The 22,099-nt window shown below is 36.9% G+C and overlaps 1 protein-coding gene across 1 annotated transcript in view; it reads right to left on the reverse strand.

The window, feature by feature from the left end:
* Nucleotides 1-859: 859 nt before the first annotated feature.
* The window catches only part of SLC49A4 (solute carrier family 49 member 4), a gene marked incomplete at its 5' end in the record, with an annotated part of 54,177 nt that continues 32,937 nt past the window's right edge, over nt 860-22,099 (reverse strand). The window contains 3 exons of the mRNA XM_081138338.1: nt 860-1,514; nt 7,854-8,036; nt 19,266-19,393. Of these exons, the coding sequence (XP_080994464.1) occupies nt 1,399-1,514; nt 7,854-8,036; nt 19,266-19,393 (427 nt within the window). The 3' untranslated portion in view covers nt 860-1,398. The remainder of the gene's footprint in view (nt 1,515-7,853; nt 8,037-19,265; nt 19,394-22,099) is intronic.

Here is a 22,099-nt window from a genome sequence, read left to right on the forward strand (position 1 = left end):
GAACACACTTCACTGCCTTGGCTATCAGAGGAGCTGGCTTGCACTCTGTCTGCCCAAAAAAGACAAATGAAAGTTATATTTAGTTGACAAGGAAGACACAATTTCACATGAGGAAAAAAGGAGAGAAGGTTGAATGAAGCTGAGAATAATGAAGGCAAAGTATTATTCTTGACTTTAGGGGGAAACGTTTGGTTTTTCTGTGTGAGGGGAATTATGTAAATGTGAATAGTGGTAATAATCATAATCCCACCACAGTGTATTTTATGTCTAGTGAAATACATGTCTGAGAGCTGTTCAATGTGCTACTGTTACTTTTTTACAAAGCTATCATCCTTAGACAAAAAACCAGTCCTGGCAAAATACTGCCCTCTCAAATACACTGACTCCACATAGAACTGAATATTTTACAACCTGAATTGAAATTGAAATACAAGAATATAATTAACAGAAGTTTCAATGTTATAAATTGTTATTTTCAAAAAAGGGTCAGTTAATAAAATATAACCCCTGTAAATAGCTGGTGCTGGACTATATCCCATGCCACTATATACATACATATATATGTGTGTGTGTATATATATATATATGACACAGAATATTCTATGTGATTCGTCATTTCTCTTTTAACAAAGTGCTGTATCAGAACAGAATTACATTTGTCATAAAACTTTTAATGGGACTACATTAAACGCTTAGTCACCTTTAATATAATTATTTAAGAGCCTAAAAGATGAAACTGTATTTCACAGAAACAAGGGTACGATTGAGACACAAGGAATGTGTTCTGCAGTCACTGGAAAGTGCTTGATCACCATAACAAAGATGGCCAGAGGTTTCTGATCTAATTAAAAATAAGGAGTCATACAACAAATGGCTTTATTAGAAAAAATGTAGTGTACATGTGGCTAATTTCTATCATGGACACACCTCTTGGCTATTGTATAATTAAAATCGGATATAAGGCTTAAACTTCTTCAGAAGTTAGTGGCCTTCTTCCTGGCCTGATACGTCGCTTAGGGAAGCAGTTATCTTCATGTGATAGACACCCTTTATTTCTTTTCATAAAAACAATGAACCAATCAGTAGTTTAGCACTGGCACAGAACATAGAGGGAATTATTTAGGTAGTGCCTTGTGTGTAAGACATCACACTGCCAGCCCTGGCATCAGGCACAGGCATGCCATTTATAGAGTTTTTAAATCCCCTATTATCACTCAAGTCCCACATTATTATTACTTAGTAGTAATTAAATTAATGTGACCATCAGTAACCTCACAAAACCTCTGAATGAAGTTTCTGTCTTCTCCTTTTTATCCTGTTAGTTTGCAACTCCGAGCAAACGTGCAGAATGCAGTATTGATTTCCAGTCTCTCTGTAAACTCCTTCGAGTCTGTGCTATTACACTGAGACAACCACGTCAAGATAGAGTCTGTCATAGGATTCCCTGAAGCACAGAATGAGGAGGAGACTGAGAAAACACGACCCGGGAAGGCACCAGTTGAACCAAGACAGCTCTGTAAGACAAAAAAACACGCAGTTATAAGCATTCGTGTGTCACCAGCAGAGCCACCTGTAAGATGCTGGGAGCAGGTTGCTCTGCATTCAAAAGCACTTATGACAAACACGCCATGGAAAGCCTGGAAACTAGCTTTCAATACATAGTGACAGTCTGGAGTCTAAGTGATGCATATAATAGATTACAGGGCTTTCATGTGGAATAGTTTTAACCAGTACCGTTAATAACTTTTCATCAATTTAATCCACCTTGATTTTGGTGGCAAAAAAAAAAATCTATTAAGGTCAAAGAAAAAAAATCAATCCCTTTAAGTGTCAGTTCGTTAATTATTTTTAGTGCTCTCTCTCACCCTCTTGCTTGTCCTTGCTTAGAAATAGCTGCTAGATTAGAAAGACAAATAAGAAAATCACTTGAACTTGGAGATAACACATTTTTTTGGATAGAAACATCTAATTTTCAGCAAAAACATCAAGTAGTTGTTCACTGTAAAACAGATGAGAAAATATATAAAAAATAAAGTAAAACATAAAAAAAATTAATCATAATTCTACCCTCAGAGAAACTACTATGAATATTTTGGCTTCTTTCTTTCTAGTCTTTTTTTCCTACCAGCATCATAGTTATGTACAATACCAATTACCAGCAAACCCACAAGAATCATCTCAACACACAATTCTGTTCTGATCTGACTTAGTGGAATCAAGAACATGCTTCTTCAAAAAGGCTTGCTCCTGAATTCAGGACTCTCGCAGGCCAACGCTGGGCCGCCTGCTGCGAATCCACACCAGCCGACCTAGCTGCCTCTGTTTCCTCCAGCCCCAGTGGCCTCTGAGCTACGCATCTGCTCAGCGTTCCACCCTCACCTCCTTCCCAGTCAATCCTGAGGCTCTGGGTACAGAAGTGGCATAAAGCGGTTGGTGGCAGTGGCAGCGGATAACTTCTCTAGTTTAATATCCATTTAGCAGTTTCAATGCAAAAAAACCAGCAAGGGAGGTAAAGAAGTTCCCTGGTACATCTTTTCTTTGGGCACTGCTATAGGTTTATATTTTCCCTTTGTAGTTTTATAGAATGCTAATACTGCCCTAATCTTCAAAAATCATCCTGAAGATTTCCACACTGCTGCTTCAGTTTGATCCATAATTCATACGGCTAAAAGAGCGATTTATGCTCAGGAATAGAAATCCAAAAACCAACTGGTAAGAGAAGGTGCTGAAATGCCTTTTTCCCCCTGTAATATGCTCACAAAAGTCGCCTCTCCACCTCTCAATTTCTACGTTTTAAAAGTGAGGCATGCTATTATCTGGCACGTAACAAAGACATATTTCAGTGATATTTTCATGCAAAGGTGTTTTCTGTGCTTTACTTGTATTAGATATAATCTACTCAGAGAGGCTGTGACCTCTGGGATCTTGCCTTTATTCTGATATTCCCTGAAATGACACACTGGGCGTTTTCTGTATTTATATTATAGCTTCTGGATTCCTGATGATAATTTTAACAGGCAAAAAGAACCAGTAAAAAAATAAGAAGAGAAAAAGCAGCAAGACCATGACAACAGCGTACTGTTTGTAGTGAGCATGTTGCTTTTAAGGCCAAATTTTCAGCTGTGTTTTAGGTGGAGCTAGAACAAAACACACGTGCAGCAACAGCCAACTTGTCCTTGCTCTTCATAAACCTAGGCGAGTGTTTGCCAAAGCAAAACTTTGTCAAGACTAAGCAAAACTCAGTCACTGCCAGAGCAGGCCTTTTGTTTTATCAGAGTTGTAAATTATTCCCTCTACCTGGGTTCGAGTGAAATTTTTAAACATGCCTCCCAACTGCTCTTCAGTGTCACGGTTGGTTGGTTCATTTTTACTATCATGCTGCTCTCTGAAAAGTCAGGTCCACCTTAGGAAGTTCACGTGGCTCAGTCTGCTAACTGTGCTTTGAAATTCTTTGCCTTTTCAGAAAGCAAAAGGTCAGAGACAGGAATCTGCCCGGTTTCCCCCTGGAAACCACTCGCATAAACAGCAATGTAGGTGCCCTAACAAGCAGGAAATGGTTTGTTTAAAAGCGTCATTTGACTTAGAAGCAGCAAAGTCAACTGCAGCCCCTCGGAGCCTGGTCTCATATGCCGTAATTGAGCCAACACAATCCTGATCCACTGAATTTTCTTATTCTTACCCTTTAAATCTTTTAAAGTGAGCAGTTTCCTAACATTCCTTCCCTTTATCCTTAACTAGAGAAAATATAAATCCATACTCGAAGGCTCCAGAATTTGCCGCTATGTCCCTGCTGGTTCTCTGTCATTTATTATGCTCACTGTAAGCTGGGACTCTCTCTGCCCACTGACAGGTTGGACAGGTGCTACACATCCCTCGGAGAGGGGCTGTGCGCCAATGGTGACGCTCTGCTGGGACTGAACTAATTAGGATTTTGCTTACCCCCTCACCTTTTCTTCCAGGAGCACCGTTATACTTTCCACCTCCTCTTTCCCTTCAATGATGCCATGCTTTCGGTTCCCACCGCCTTCAGGGACCTGTCTGGTCCCAGATACCACCCTCCAGAACCAACCTGCTATTTTTCTTTGGTGGTTCAACCAGAATCATGATGACTTAGCAAAGCTGTCTCCATTCTCATTTGAGAGGAGCCAGCTGACATCATGATTTTACACACAGTGGAACACCCTGCTCCCTTCCCTCCACGTTAATTAGCCAACAGATCTGACCATTACACACAATGCATTCTTTTCCTCCTTAGATATAAAAATACTTCTCACTGGTCCACATCTGTGGAAGCTGTTCTGGTAACTGCTAGTCAATGCCTCCCACCTCAGCCAGGCCCCTGAATCTTTTAAGTCACAATGTAGCCTCAGATTCATGGTTAGCTACTTCAGAATGAAAGGACTGAGGTAAAAAAACAAACAAACAACTTTAATGCTTTTAGCCAAAACCAGCTGCAGAGCTTCTAGAACAAACAAATAAACAAACAAAAAACCTAGATAATATAAACTTCAGAATAAGTTATGAACTATAAAATAGAATGTTGGAACACATTTCAGGGCATATAAAGAATATAACAGCATTCCCAAACTGGTTCTCTAAGTGCAGTTATTAAGAGTAAAGCATCACTGTGCTGTCTGAACTAACTTGCCGAGATTCTCAAAGCAAATAGAGGAAGCAACTGAGTTTTACAAATATGCTTATATTAGGGAGCATGTAATGATTTTTTTTAAGAGAGACCATGAAAAAGCCAAGTCAGAAAAACTCTAAGAAACTTCTGACACTATCCTGGCAGAATCAAAATAGGACATGGGAGACCCTGTGACCCAGGGCTCCAAATAAGCCAGTGCATCGGTACAAGAGCCTGCGTGACATTCGTTGTCAATGGTGGCGATGGCCACGATCTGAAAGCAAATCCCCAGTGGAGCCTTGCTCAGCAAGCGAATCTAATGTGCTCACTGTGGGTCAGTCTGTGCAGCCCTGAAAACCTGTCTGATACAATCACCTATGAGATAGCACATGGTGGGAGATAAAACTCTGGTCAGGAAGTATACTACTTCTTTGAGAAGAGACCTAAAAAAACAAAGATTTTTAGGATGATTAAAAAATTGGCCTTCCAACCATGCAACTAGTTGAATTCTGACATATAACAACTTCTGGTTGAGTTTTTCAAGTTTGAAAATGACTAAATTATGACACTTGAACACTGGCTCTAGTGGAAGGGAATTCAATGTATCATATTGAAGGTACTAGGCCGTGGCACTAAAAGATATTTTTAGGAAATCATTTTACAGAATTTTCAGATTTGCAATTTCTGTATCATCACACCTCAGTTCTAAGGCATGCGGGCTTCTGCTGCAGGACTTCGGGGACAACATCAATTAATCCTACATGAAAGAATATCAGCACAGTTTTCAGAGTGAGTTCTGATGACCTTAGTCTCAGAGAGATGTGGGGTATGTTCATGTGTATTCAGTAAACACACTCACAAACAAGCATATAAAAGCATTTCTTCAAAACAGAAGCCTAGATATTTAAATTCCTAACACTAACCAGCTAATTCTCTAGAAGGAAACAGAACAAACATGTGGTGAGTGCCAGTATGCCCTCATCTGGGCTCTTTCACACGTATCTTCCCATTCACTCTCTAAAATGTCAAAATGTGCTGAGATTTTTTTTTCTCCTGAAAATCACCTTGTTGGATTAAAATGAACTATTATTTAAAATTTCATTTTTCACAATAATCATGGAGTTTAGGCAGAAACTTTTAACATCTACACAGATATGTATAAGAACCTGTGATCAGAAACCAACCAAAAGGAGGGAAGCTTTTGGCCCTATCTAGATAAACCCTTGATTATACAGAGACAGGAAGTAGCAGAAATGGTCCTAAGTGTTTTCTTCTGCCACCCACGCGAAAGAACCCAAAATATTTGCCTGCATCTGGTCACTATGAATTTGCAGAATGAGCGAGCACTGACTGATGTCAGTTCTAGTTAATTCACGTCCGATGCCAGTCTCTGTTGAACAAACTGAAAGCGGCAGCTGGACCTAGGGGAGTGACAAGAGACACTCTGCTGGCCAAGGAAAATGGTCAGGAGTGCACTGGGCTCTCCCAGTCAGACAGTGTAGGGCTATTCGCTGCCGTAAACCGATCAATAAATACATGTTACAGTCTAGAGACTGCACTCAGGAGGTTTATTGGGGGGAAACATTATCTGGCATCTGCTGTTGCTTTTAAATACTGAGAAGACAAAACTCTATTTCCAGCAGACAGGAAAAAGCACACTCTACTAGGCTGCAAGGATCACTCACAAACCTGTGCCCATGAGCTGGAAAATTGTTTCTGTCACCCAAAGGGGCAACACAGCCATCTCTGATACTTTACCAGGCAAAAGAGAGGCACTGAGCCTCTTAATTGCAACTGTGACATAACTGAAGAAGATTAAAGCTGATATGTAATAATTATTAGATGATTCTGTTTAGAAAACTCACTGGAAGCAAACACCTTAGTCCAACACGTGGTGACGGCATTTTCCCTAATGGAAACACATGTTTCCAGGATAGTATAGAGTGGTCTGATTTCATTAGTATCAATCTCCTTCATTTGGTAAACCAAGCAGCATACATCAAGTTTAGCAAAGCTAAAACCAACTTTACCTGCACTGCTGATTGACAGAAATAATCTAGTTTGTTGTTAATTATAATTAGAAATGAATATATCACTTGTATGTTTTTTGCTGTAAGGTGAAAGTACTAAGCCAAAGTTGTCCGAAACCCAGGGCAAATTCTGTTTTGTCAGTTTTTAAAGTTTCAAAATTTTATTTTCCAATTAAGCAGGTTATTGTGGTTACTGTTTCAATTATAAGCTTGTCAGAAAGTTTCCTATAAACAATTAGGCCTCTTGGAGCATCACATTTTAGAGTATTTCCTACATTTGAATCTTACAGATTCTTCAGTGTACAAATTATCCAAATTTACTGGTATTTGATGAGTAGTTAAGAGAACAGCAACTGGCGGGGGGAGGGTAGTGATATTAGATTAAGATGAGAAATAAAATGGGATATAAATCTCGTAGAAATTAATAAAAACTTTATATTCAAGAGTCACAAGTATAAGTTCTTATTTTAACATGAAAAAAAATCCTAAATAATTATGTCCAAATTTTCTGAAATAGTAAAACAGAATTTGTGTACAGAAGAGAGAATATCAGAGAGAAGCAAACAACTGTGTAAAACAGAACCAGCACAAACCCACGGGCCCCCGCACCAGTGAGCCAGCCTTCAGCATGCCCAGCGACCTCGCCAGCTGTCCCCGCAGCGCCTCCGCCCCCCCCTCCAAGGTTATCTGAAAGTTTCACTCTCTCCTGAAGCCCATTCTCCACTTTCTTCTCACCAGCTCTTAATAGATGAACTGGCTTCTAAGCAGAATGGCGATGCCGTTAAGAGTGAAATCCTTCAGTACTCTGCCCAGCAAAGCTGTCTGCCTCTGTGCCTATTGTCGCTGCCTTCTCTCTTATCTCCTTTTGTCCAAGGCAAACTCCTCCACTTGGGTTCAGGATCCCATCCCTTCCTCTTTAGGGAGAATTTCCCTCTTCTTCAAATGTGTACCACTGGGTTCTAACTTCAACCTTCTGTACCTGCACTGACTATGTAGAGCTACTTAAACTTGATGCATTAAAAACAAAAACAAAAAAAAACACACACCTGAAGGTATTTTCTTTTATTAGCCTGTAAAAGCTCAACTCAAGTAATTGGCCTTAGTGAAAATGCTCCATATAAACTCCCTATACAGCAGTGCCACAAACCCCCTCTCATACCATATTTAGGTAGTAAACAAAAAGTCAAATTTCTTACCTGTGTGGTAAAATGTGAGAAAAAATAAAAGTACTCCCATGAACATATTACTTAAAAAAGTGACAACTCCACAGGTAATTCCTTCTGGAACTGGGTAGACAGTTTCCACAAAAAGCTCAAAAAATATAGGTATAGTGCTATTCAAGAACACTCCCAGGAGAATACAGGAGGCGTACAACGTCACTGAAATAAAGACACAAACATTTCAGTTTCCCAGCAGCAGCAGTGAGTCACAGCAGATAGATCTCCGGGTCTTCTCTTCTGTAAGTATCGACTTTACAATTTCATCTCTTTTCAATGACAGTTGATAAAGTTTGACAAAGCATCACATCCGTCAGCCCTTTGCTCAGGTGAGCAGATGGGAAAGCTTTTGTTGCTGGATAACTACCATTTTATTTCCTTTATCTTTTTGGTGGATTATTCCAAAGCACAGAAACAATTTTACCATAATAATATAATTAAAGAGATTCTTCCCCTTAGTCATATACTCCCAGCAAACAGAGAGATAAAATATAGCAACTTAATTTGAAATCTAAACTCATTCTATAATTTCAAAGAGAACTTAAGATCTAAGAATAAAGAAACATTATGTATTACTGAAAATTACATATTTAAAGAGACTGGTTAATAATAACCCTCAAGTACAAAATAAAAATTATTCAGTATGCAATTCCAGAAGAAACACTTAAAATAGAATTAATCTTTAATTTTGAAATGAGTTTTGTGTCAACTGTTGTTTTAAAATTTGCAACTTTTTTGGAACACAAAAAATTTTCAACCAGAAATGTATAATTAATAGTAGTTAGAATCCCAGATTAGCCAATAAAAAGCCTATTGACCCTGTTCTGTAGTGAAATCTTTGAATAAGGACATTATTATTTTTCTTAGAAGAAAAGTTTAGAGAAATGCACCCCACTCCAAACAGTTATATCATTTGCCACTGCCTGCATACAAACCTTCTTAAATTTTAATTTGAAGGCAAAAACAGAACCAATGAGGAAAAAATGATATCCTATTTAGAAACCTAAAACACATCTCCTATAGACTAATAAGTATATCGTACTTACTAGTGATAATGAGTAGAATTTGTTCTAAGGTTAAGGTTACCAGGAAATATTTTTAATAAAAATAAAAAATTTCTATACAGGAACTACAGAAAGTGAGGGAGTTGTCCTAAATCTGTTATGTATTATTCATAAAACATAGCAAATTACCAGAATTTATCATACTGATTACAATAATTAACAGTCTGAGACATTGTTGAAGGGGTAAAAAAATATCCATTGTTTTCTAATAGAATTTCTCCAATTAACCTCAACTCCCATTTCCTCTTCCAGTTATACTGGCCTTTCAGGGTTATGAAATATTTAGTGCATTCTAATAACATAACTAGCCGGTGGTTACGCTGACTTTCTTTGCGTAGATGATACATGAAATAGAACACAAAGGATGACAGCGAATTAAGAACGTACTGCTGGCTAAAGCAGGGCCCAAATTATGCACGGAATTAAATGGGAAGCATTTAACAGTTACAATAAATACCATTTAATCATGAAGTAACTGTCAAGAGATTCCTAGAAACAACAAAACCTCACACCCCATGCTCACTGTATATTTATTAGACATAGATCACGTAAACCAATCAACACTTTTACTTAACACATGACTCACTAGTGGCCCGTTAGGAAATCGAGGGATGGAACATCACTGGTAGCTTTTACAGAATATTCTATCTACAAGACACTTTGTAATAATTTATTGGTCAGTCAGTAGTAATCAGAGGAGAGATGGCTGCTGACCCAAACACAGACGAGCTTAGGAGTTTAAAATAAGACAACACTGAAATAAATGACAGGAAAAAGCAAACCCTTAAGAACCAGAAAGTGCTACTTCTAAGTAAGAATTCATAAACCAGTGACAGACTTACCATTTTTTAGGAAATATATTTGGAAATAATCCTTTTTTTTTCTTATCCTTACCCAAGGACATTTTTTTCCATTGGAAATAATCCTTTTGATATTATATTTTTGCAGGAAATATACCCTCACATGTAATGTGCAATCACCAAATTAAAATGTAATACCTACAAAATAATCATAATCTGTATGTAATAGAATAATTGCACATTGTAAAAAAAAAGAATGCTAATGTAATGATGATGACAAAATGAAAAGGGATTATCTATTGGTATGGAATCTTGAAAAGAGAGATTTAAATTCATTGATTTTTATCAATCATGATACAAAAAAGAGAGGGAAAGAGAGAGCGGGAGAGCAAGACATGGGATGTCTCAGAGGAGAGCCTGGTGAAGCAGCGGCCCTGTCTGAAAACCCCTCATGGCCATGCAGCTCCCGTGGCTTCATTTTATGCTCATTACAAATTTTCTGATTTTGGTTTCTTAGGTATCTAAATTCTGGGAAGGGAAGAGAAAATCTTTGTCATTGGAAAAATAAAATTTTTATTGTGATTAAACTTTGTTGACGGAACTGTAAATAGTTCATCTTCTGGTAGGTAATTGAAAATGTCTATCAAAATAAATAATGCACACTGTTTGACCCAGCAATCCAGATCTAGGAATTTATCCTACAGCTATGCAGGTCAAAGCATATAAAGCAGGCTCACTGAAACATTGTTTGTAGTATGAAAATATTAAAACCAAGTTAAATGGCTACCAACAGGAGGTTGGCTGTTAAAAATTTTATCAAGCCTCCAAATAAAGTTACATTATGCAACCATTAAAAATGAATTAACTTTGTATGTACTGATATTAAGGACATCTAAGATATATAAGTTAAAAAGGTGCAGAAGTGTTATATTTTTAAAAGGATACATGCACATTTGTAAGTGTATAGAATTCTCTGGGCAAATACCCAAGAAACTGACATTCAGGGTTACCTCTAGAAAGAGAAATTGGGGGGTCCACAGAGAGATATTTTTCATTGTATACCCTTTATCTACTCTTTGTATTTGACTTTTTTACTATGTGTACATCTTACCTATTTAACAAAATAAAAAGAGAAATTTCATTGGTAATAAAATAGTGAATTGGTAGCTGATTCAACTCCACTTCATGCAAGTTTGTTAGCTCACTGACACATCAATGTCCACCCCTGGGAGCCACATAACCCAATCCTGGTGCAGGAGCCTTGGCATAAACATTTCCACTTCATTTACTAGAATTCCTGCTATACACGGGGAAAATGTGCCGTGATGAATAACACAACTTCAGAGGCCAGTAATAAAAAAGCGAGCATTTCCATTCAATTCTCTTATTCTTGGTGTTTGCTTCTTGTATTACTATACAAATGATGAGCAAAAGGTTGTTTTACACAGAAAAGATATGCGGAAATCACTTCTTATTGTAGAAACTAAAGAATCCAAGTCATCTGCACAGGAACGGGTTAAGTTCAGGCCTTCATAAGCAGAATGGGGGAAAGGTGGCTGTCAGGACTGACTTAATATATTCCTCCCCAGTGTTCTGGGACATGCCTAAAGTAGAAGCTGACTATTCAGAGTCTGAATTTGACTTCCACTTGAATTTTCAGTGTAGAGTCTGATACAGTGTCTTTATACACTAGTTTGGCAGATCTAGTGGGTGAATGTCATCTATTAAAAGTCAGGCAGACAAGATAATTTCCTGCTCGCAGAGAGGGTTCAAACTACATGATCATTAAGTATTTTCCTGACTTTCTATGGCACTGATACTAAAATTATAACAAACTGCCTTTCAATTAAAAAGCCAAGGTAATTTAGCAGAACAAACACAATGCTGATGTAGAGTTTTTTCAAAGAAGCTAATACAATTCACAGGCCTATAACTTAAATTGCAAAAAAACAAAGTCCTGTGTAGCACAAAATACAGTTACAATGCACATGTTTCAAGTATTGGTCCGCCAACCCTGCTCCCAATGACAAACCAAATTACTAAACTTTAGGGAAACAGAGCCCTGTATAAATATATTTTATGAACCAAAACACTCAAACCTTAGATGAGTAGCGGTTATAGAACAAATCACAAAATTTCAGATTAAGAATGGTTATAGAACAAATTACAAAATTTCAGATTAAGAATAAGAACTATTTCCACTCAACAGTTAATGAGGTTCTCAAGACATCATCAATAACAAGAACAATTTCAAATCTTGAACTTATACAACTTTTAAAACATTTTTTGAAAATGCTTTCAAATATATTATCATATTTGATCATCCTATCAACTCTTTGAGGCAGGTAAGGTGTTTTACAGATGAAATGACCAAAGTTCTGAAGGTCAAAATGACTTATTTAGGAACAATTTGAGTTAGTAGTGGTAATAATAATATAATCAAGGCCTAGAGAATCTAGCACGTTTCCCACCAAGCCTCTGTATCAGATTGGAAAAAACAAACAAGGCTTGGTATTTCTTTTATTCAATGGTATTGGCACAACAGGCATGCTCCTCAAATCTGTATTCAGTACAAAGCTGGAAGTGACTGCACATAAGACAGATGACAGAATCAAAAATAGAGCACCAAAAGGTCACAAAGAAAGAGATGAACTTTAATCATGATAAATGCAAAATGGGTCCAAAAATTATTGCTTAGGCATATAACAAGGAAAACTTTAGCCTAAGCCTTTCTTCAAAATCGTTTATCAGGAGCCTATTATATGTAAGCCACTATGCTAGAACAATAAATAGGACTTACTGTGTCCTCAAGTCGCTACAAATCTAAAGAAATATGATAGATGCCTACTGGCTCAGCAGCCAACTGTGCACGAGAAGTGTTCAGGAGACAATTACACTTCATTTTCTTAGAAAAAGCTATGTCTATTCATGAGAAACAAGAGCCTCCCAATATTAGGTGCTGAGTGCAGCAGGAACAGTGTGCTAAATTCTAGTCATACATTTTGAGAAGGACAATGACAAGCAATGGTAGGTTTAGAAGAGAGCGACTACGCTAGCCAGTGGTGTGGAATCCATATCCGATGAGAAACGGTTGCAAGAACTGGGGGATGTTTAGATTAAAGGCTAAGGCCAGACATGATAAATATCTTTAAATGTTTTGAGGGCCATTAATGGAAGAGGGAGGGAGCTGGCTTGCTTTGTGGAAGCTGTGTTGTTCCAAATCAGTTATCTCAATAGGAGGAAGAATTTCCCAGGACCCAGGGAGGACTAATGACAGAACTGGTAATGTGTTTCCTCTTTTGGGAGGTATTCAAACTGCAGTCAGATGAAGATCTATCTGGACTGCAATGGAAGAGATACACTGATACATTTACGAAATGGTAAGTTACAGCAGGTGATGACTAAGGTTCATATAAGTAGATCAATAACAAAATTAAAGAGAAGTAGATAGGACAGCTTAACTAGGATATTAAAAACAAAAATCTTTTAGGTGCTTCTAGGTAGATAATAATAATAGAGAATTTGTTTACAGTTTTATTAAAGAGCATTAAAATAGGAAATAATGATTATAAAATAACAATACATTTTCATTATGAATTATTTTAAGGATTAGAATCAAGAAATTTCCCTAAAGAGTAGGTTTATAACATTAATGCACTTTATTGGATAAACTTTTATCCTTGCGTATACTGACTGAATTTTTATTTTATGATAAAGTTAGGAATTATTAGATTAGACCTTTGTTGCCCTGGCCAGCGCTCTCAGTGGTTAGAGCATCAGCCTACACACTGGAGGGTCGCGGGTTTGATTCTCAGTCAAGGGCATGTACTTGGGTTGCAGGTTCCATACCCACCCCAGCTGGGACTCTTGTGGGAGGCAACCAATCGATGTTGTCTCTCTCACATTGATGTTTCTTTCTCTCCTCCTCCCCACTCCCTTCCACTCTCTCTGAAAATTAATGGAAAAAATACCCTCACTCCTCAGGTGAGAATTTGAAGGGGGGAAAAAGATTAGACCTTTGTTAAAAATATTTCTACAACCTAAACTTGATATTGCAAATCCTTCTGGAAATAAAGACACACCTATAAAGAGAAACAGTAAACATCCACTTTGTTAGCTGCATAGGTTTTCTTCATAGATTTTAAACATGTAGGACAGACTACATATGTATGTGTGTACACACACACTGATACTTTTCTGTATCACTGAGTGGTGTCTCTCTGCTCAGCTTCAGATTTTTTCCCTAAAAATAACTGCTGCGGCCTTCATGATCTACCACTGATTAAAATTTGCAGCACATGAAAATGTGGTTCCAAAAGAGGATGGGCATATTTTGTTGCAATATTCATTAATGGAGATGATTTTCTTTCTTTGTGTTATTGCAGTGTTCCTTATTTAGCCTCTGTGTTGACACAATTTAGTCCTATAAAAGCTGACAGTTATGTTTAGAGTCTCTAAGGACTAGAAGGCAAAGTAATCATCTCACAGGAATGAGGCACAACTAACAATCCTTTGTAAGAGTGGGCCCAGAGCAGAGACTGGTATGAAATCAGATATCGCAGCTATAGGGATAATCAGTAACTTTCAAGCTCCCAAAGAATCATTTATGGTTCTGAAGAAGGCAATGCACTATTAAATCACAAAACACTGACTGATCACCTGGTCAAGCCCTCTACCTTCAAGAAATACAGATCCTGCTTGAAGACTTATTTTTTCTTGAAAATTTCATGGATAAACAAACAGTACAAGGTTTACCTCCATAGGCCCTTTGAGCATTTTATGCCTCTTACATTTAAGGTTTTTCACAAATCCATTTTCTTCTTTTAGAAAGAAAGAAGTGGGGGGCGTGCAGGAGGCAGCCAGCCGATCAATGACTCTCTCATCATGGATGTTTCTCTCTCTCTCTCCCTCTCCCTTCCTCTCTCTGAAATCAATAAAGATATATTTTTTAAAAAAGACTACATTCTATAGTCTTAAAAATAAAAAAATTGAAAACAAGTCACTTCTAGCCTTCTTTCCTTAAAGCTTAACATCCCTAATTTCCTTATTAATATGCATCTCTTTAATCATGTTCACAATTCTTTAATGAATTTTTTTTTAAAAAAAGTAGTTCTGTTTTTAATATGTTTTTATTGATTTTAGAGAAAGAAGAAGGGAGAGGGAGAGAGAAACATTGACGTAAAAGAGAAACATCAATTGGTTGCCTCTCATATGTACCCTAACTGAGGATCGAACCCCCAACCTGGGCATGTGCCCTGACCAGGAATCAAACCAGCAACCCTTTGGTGCATAGGACGATGCCCAACCAACTGAGCCACACTGGCCAGGGCCTGAATTTTCTTATTTACCACCCATTTTTTGGCAAGTGTTATGTTTTTACTCCTTTGCATGTTAATTAAAATGGGATATAATTATCTTAATGCAAAATACATGAAAATATATTAAGAGGATTACTCTCTACCCTACTAATGTCACATGCCTTTAATTACAACCACGTATGTTTCCTTTTTTCAAATACCACTTGAAGTCAGCTTGCAGTCAGCTATCACTCTCAAGGGGGTCATGTCTAGCTAATCATTCCCATGGACTCCCCACCCACTATCTGTTTCTGATGTCACCATCATGGCGTTCTAGTAACTTGAATTAGATGAAGAACCTCTCCCAAGGCAACTTCTGTTAAACCCTCAAATTATATTGTTTCAGCAAACTCAACACCAAAGTGCTAACATTTAAAAAATGCCATTTTCCAAGTATTCATCTGTTCTGTGAAAAATTACTGTGTGAGTTGTGGCTAACAGGGCTATACAGCAAGTTCTCAGATAAGGTGAATAATGCATTTTAATAAATTTGTTCATGGCATAAGCGTCAAGATTTTGAAACTCAATTTATCTAGTCATGAGTTTATTTATGTGCTCTATTGTAGGTACTTCAATTAATGAAGATATAATGCAATTTTAAATATTAAGCTTCCCAAAGGAAATAAAAGCATACTGCTGATAGCTTACAAGAAGATGTATGTAAGCAAGTACATATGGCAAAACAGTACGCCTTTACACAAAATGAAATGATCCAGTTTTCTTCTGTATGGCACAATAATATCAAGTTCAGTGGGTTACAAAAAAATTGCAATAGGTTTTAGTAGTAGCAGCACTTAAAACACATGGGTTGAACAAAATTAATAAGCTTTTAATTTATTATGCCAACAGTTATAATTAATGCATATATTTTCAAGTACTTTTTTCCATGTAGATTCTTCTGATACATAAAAAGCAGTAACAGAAATAAGTTTGCTAGAAATGGGGAACAAGACTCAATATTTTCCTAATTAAAAAAAAGAATGACTATGGTAAAAAAAAAAAAAGGAAACATAAATTTGCCATTACTGACTTTAAATAGCCTAAAGGTCTAACTTTGTCTATAATTAGATTTTATAGTAAGTTACTTTTCATGAAACCTCTTTCACTTAAGAGGAACTAGGTCAGATTTCTACAAAGGCAGTAAGAGTACCCATGACAGATTTACTCAAATGCTCCAGTGTTCCATTAAAAGGTGCCCTTTTGCCTTCCTACAGCTAGTGCTGAATAACAGAGTGGCCATGATTGCTGACTATTACTTGCAATAAGTCATATCTACTGCGATTCAAAATGGAGATAATATGCATCGCATTCATTCATTCACTCATTCATTCCTTAGGGCTTGTGGTAGGTGCTGTGGTGGGAGATGAGGTCAGAATTTATAAGGCACAAGTCCATGCTCCAGGTTTTCAGATCGGTAGAGAAGATGAAACATAAACTCAAGTAACTATTAAGTGGTGTCAGGAAAGAGAAAAAATATATAGTATAATCAAGAGAAGGAATGTGAACCAATCTAGTCCTTAACCCAGTGTATTTATAAAATATAAATATATAAAAATTTTAAAAATGCATTTTTCTGAAGTATCTAAGTGACATTCAAAAACTGATTTGCAACTGAAAAGAATAGAATTTATAAATTCAGTAGTTGTTAAGACGGCCACATCAAACTCAATTATGGTCTTGATTTAATTTAGAATTCTGCTTTCCTTTCTATCCAACATAATTATTTTCAAGGACAGACTGGGAAAACAGTCTTGACTAGGGTCAATGACATCAATTTTCTTTTAAGATTTAAAAAAAGTATTGTTTTCAAATATATATGTTTTTTCTGATTATAAAAGTAAGCATGTTCATTAAACAAATCCCAGACCAAAGAAAGGAGGTAAAAAATTAAATCCATTCCTAGTGTCTCCATCCAGAGACAAAACTGTTAATTTATGCTAATTAGAAAATACATACAATTTATTGAATGTACTATGTTATAATGAATATTCTACGCTTAATTCAAGGGAAAGAAATCTGTTCACTGGGTACTCATGACTATGTTCTTCTAAAACCTAACAGATGCATACTTGACATACAGTATCACAAAAAATCCGAGTGTAATGTCATGAATAAGAAAAGTTGTAAACCCAAACTGTTCCACCAGAATGTTGTTCAACTGCTAAACTATGAAATGATATCAGAATCAAGAAAATACAACTCTGGCCCAGAATACTTTCCCAAATTGCAACTTTATCCCATTGCAATATTATTATAATGAAAATGGTAGAAACTCCTAAATAGACCGATGTCTTGGAAAGATTTGACGCCTCTGATGTATAAACTGCTGGTCCTTTTATTACAGACATAAATCAAATTGGGATGTTTAGTATTCCTTAATTATTGATAAACAAAAGGAGCTCCTCTCTCATGGAGTCCCATGGAACATACATGCCACTAGGTAATAGGTGGCTCCAGAGCCACTTTCAGACTGTTTACTCCAACCCAAGTATTTGTTAGAACAAACAATCCTACAATCTACCTTTACAACAAATAATTCTACAATTAAACACATAATCCAACAAGTGGTTGAATATTACTTGCAAAAGGAGTAAAAAAATATAGCAGTCCCCCCTTATCGGTGGTTTTGCTTTCTATGGTTTCAGTTATCAGAGTCAATCTCAGTCTGAAAATATTAAATGAAAAATTCCAGATATAATTTGTCAGCTTTAAATTGCACACTTTTCTGAGTAGGATGATGAAATCTCTCACTGCCACACACTTTCCACTCTATTTGTCCGCACATCCACGATGCACATGCTACCTGCCTGTACTCACTGAGTAGTCTCTGTTATCAGATCAACTCATGGTATCTCAGTGCTTGTGCAAGTAACCCTTATTTTACTTAATAATGGCCCCAAAGAATGAGTAGTGATGCTGGCAATTCGAATATGCCAAGTAGAAGCCATAAGGATCTTTCTTTAAGTGAAAAGGTACTTAAGTATAGAAAAAAACATAGTATATCTAGGGTTTGATACTATCTGGAATTTCAGAAATTCACTGGGGGTCTCGGAACATACCCCCCGTGGACAAGGGGGGACTGCTGTATGCATCTTAAATAATCCTTTGTTAAAGTAAAAAAAGAAGCAATAACAGAGTCCTCTTGGTTTATAAAATAATCTGTCATAGTAATTTTACAAAGATCCTGTGGTAGGAAGAATAATGTCCCCCTACTCCTACCCCAAAATATATTTACATCTTAACCCATGGAACACATGAAGATGTTACCTTACATGGCCAAAAGGATTAAGGCTACTAATGGAATTAAGGTTACTAATCAGCTGACTTTAAAATTGGGAGACTATCCTAGATTATCTGGATGGGCTCAATGTAATCACAAGGATCCTTAAAAGTGGAAGAGGGAGGCAGAAGATGAGGGTTCAGAGGAAGATGTGGCCTTGGAAAAGGGGGGCAGATGATGCACTGTGAGAAGGACATAGGCTGTTCCAGGCTTTAAAGATGGAGGAAGGGAGCCACAAGCCAAGGAATGTGGGCAGCCTCTAGATAGAAAACTCAAGGAAACGATTCTTCCTGAGTCGGCCCACATTTTTATTTTAGCCCAGTGAGACCTGGACTGGACTTCTAAAAGCCACTACCAAATGATACTAATGTTTCAGGTTAATTTGATGACCTAAGTAAGCTGCCTTTTATATACTTCCAGTAGGTATTTCCAGTAAGTTTTGTTTTGTATTGATGATGTAATAAGACTAAATATAAAATAAATTTATAGTTGCTGGTTCAAAGAATTTTACTGGAGTATACTACAACCATCACGGCCGTTTGCCTTTGTTCATTTCCTTACCGTCGCACAATGATGTAATGGCTACAAAGAAGATCAAGATCTTCGCATTGTGCTCTGATATGAACGTTAAAAGCTTTCATATAGCTTTTCCATGCTATATAAGCTTAGTAAAGATTATACTTCTTTTTCATATGTAAAATGCCAATGAAAATAGTTTTAGTTATTCATTGAGCTTTTTTTAGATGGGATGATGGTTTGATGGCTGGATAAGGGAGACCTTTTATATATTTAGTAATTACTTATAAAAGCAAGAAAAAGTCCCACTGTCAAAGTATACATACTTCCATGAACTAAAAATGCTTATTCAAGTTTCAAAAGTCTGTGTTCACCTTTGGTTAAAGGCAGGTGTGTGATGCTGTTCAAACAGGTCAGGGTGAACCATGTGGATGACAGCGTGGCCCCAGAAAACAGGAGGAGGAGAATCAGTTTCAGCATACCCCTGATAAAATCCGCAAACCTAAAAAACAAAATGAACAAGCAACGTTCCATTAATTCTAGCTGAATTTTAAAAATACTATTTAAATCAACGATACACTTTCATTTAATAATTTCTTAAAGAATTTTCCATACATTCTTTTAAAACCAAGTTTAAAAATTTTTACAACTGATATGTTTGTGTGTGTGTGAGATAAATGATACTTTGTGATAAATGATTTTTTTCTCTTACAAAACACAAAAATGGTGATCTCTGTTTAGGATCTATGACTTGCAGGGTGAATCCTGAGTTTTTAAAGGCCACTTTTCCATTCTTTATATTTTTCTGTAATTGCTAAACATCCCATAATGAACACATATTGTTCTAGTTTTAGAAAATAGGCTAACTTGTTGACACAAACTTGTAGAGATGGCTCTCTCAAAATTCAGACTCAGAGAACAAATACAAATGCTTATTCTCAAGTCTTTGGGGCCCTATATGACCTGGTCTCTGCCTCCTCTCGCCCTCTGCCTTCCTGCGCTCCAGCTGGCAGCCCTGTTTCTGTCTCTCACACATGCTGAAGTTGTTCTCCAGCAATGACTCGTCCTGTCTGCCTGGAATGCCGGTATCCCCATTCTTCACATGACTTACTCCTGCGTCTTCCTCAGGTCATTCAGGTCTCAGTTCAACAAGGCTCTCCACGCTCATTGAAGAAACCCTCCCCATCCCATTTCTTCGTTTTCTTCATAGCATTTATCTCTATTGGAATGTCTCCTGTTTTTGCATTTGTTTGTTTTCTGTCTTCCATATCAAACTGTAAGCTTCGTGAGAGCAAAAACATAGCTCTGGGATAGTGAATACTATTCTTCAAACCTTGTGACTATGGTTTCATAGCATTTTAAGTTCTTAAAATCCCTGCTTTTCCCCCTGAATTAACATGAAACTAAAAGGCATCTGGTAGAGATGCTCATCATTTAATCATGACCAAAACCTTTTCCATTTGTCAGTTGCTTTTCTGACCTGCTGATTAACTGTTGATTGTACAGGCACAATCCTCTGGCTGTGCCTACACACAACTTACTATGTCCTTCACAATTGTTCCTATTGTAGAAAAAACAGATCCCATCCCAAATATGACGTTTACCATGTTTTCTCTTTGAAGTTTTAAAAATCATTTTAATTTCTATTGTAATTATGTGACTGTCCCTATCAACACTTTCAATACTATCTTTTGTTTTGCAACTATTTGACATGATGTGGCTAATCATGCTTGTAAGCGTTATCTAGACTAAAATGACTTCCTATGAGAGCTGATGCCATCTTTCGGTGGGAAAACGGCTGCACCTTTGCCCAGTGACAGGTTTGTGCTCAATTATGAAAGTTCACAGACAGAAAATTCTTATTGTGAAAATTCTGAAAAAGGTTCCACAGCTTGATAGAAATGTCCTTTAAGAAAATCTAAAAACCTTGTTTTAATTCCGTGTTCACCACACATGTTTCTGACTTATATTTTTGGTCTGCTGCCTGAACTTACTTGTCAGATATGCAGATGGCCAGGTATGAGAGAATAGAACACTTTTCTAGTACAACCACAGCTGAGTGAAGCTGAACAGGGAGACAGTTTCACAGGCCAAGAACAAAATGACCACCGGGGTCTGCTCTTTTTGAAGACCTAGACCTTTCAAATGGGCTAATACTGTTAGGATCAAAGTAGTACATTTAGTAGTGGCCTTTGGCTACATAATTACAAAAAAAATCATCCCAAACACTCATGTCTATAAGGAGATTGTGCCTGGCCGGGCGTGGCTCAGCGGTTGAGTGTTGACCTGGGATCCAGGCGATCGCGGTCCGATTCCCGGTCAGGGCACATGCCCAGGGTGCAGGCTGCAGCCGATCAATGACTCTCTCATCACTGATGTTTCTATCTCTCTCTCCCTCTCCTTTCCTCTCTCTGAAGTCAATAAAGATATATTTAAAAAAAAAAAAAATATATATATATATATATATATGGAGATTGCATTCTAGGGGTCCCAAAAATGGTGTTAAAATTTATTTAAGGTCTAGGAGATACCTACAATTGATTTCATATCCCAGATACAGGTAGTACTTTTTAGAACTTCCATTTCAACAAATTAAAAACAAAAATGGTCTCATTCTAATTTTTCTTTCTAGCTCTACTTCTATATAGCTAAAATGAAAGGTTTAAAGAAAGAAAGTGAAAGAAAAATGTGAGATGCCATTTCTGATACATAATGGTTCCCTTTGACCTATTTGGTGCTCAGAATAGAATTTGGTAAATGATGCCTCATTCTAATTGGCTTGGAGATGTAATTAGAATAATTAGGTGTGATTTTTGTCAAATGTGATAGGTCAATGCATTTCAGTATCAACGTAGTGATTTGCTACAAATAGCTATCTTCCTCTTCTGTAGCTTTTAGATTTTATTCTTATATTTTCTTAACTTATAAAAACCTCAGATAAAGTGATTTAGAAACTACAGTGTCAATTTATTCTTTCATTATCCAGGAGACACTACGCAAACTTTAAGATCTAGATATAATATTATCCTGTGTCAGTCATGTTTAAGTGTCTAGATATTGAGGTGATTTACCTATCTTATTTGATCTCCCTGAATGTGTAATTAGATTCTTCCTTTCCTGGTAAAGTCGATTGCCTAATTTTGTTTTTGATTAAACAGGGTAAAATTATTTGGGAAGTGAATGAATATCATCTCTTTGGAAAGACCGA

The sequence above is a fragment of the Miniopterus schreibersii genome (genome assembly GCF_964146895.1).
Source record: "Miniopterus schreibersii genome assembly, chromosome: 5".
In the NCBI taxonomy this organism is placed as follows: domain Eukaryota; kingdom Metazoa; phylum Chordata; class Mammalia; order Chiroptera; family Miniopteridae; genus Miniopterus; species Miniopterus schreibersii.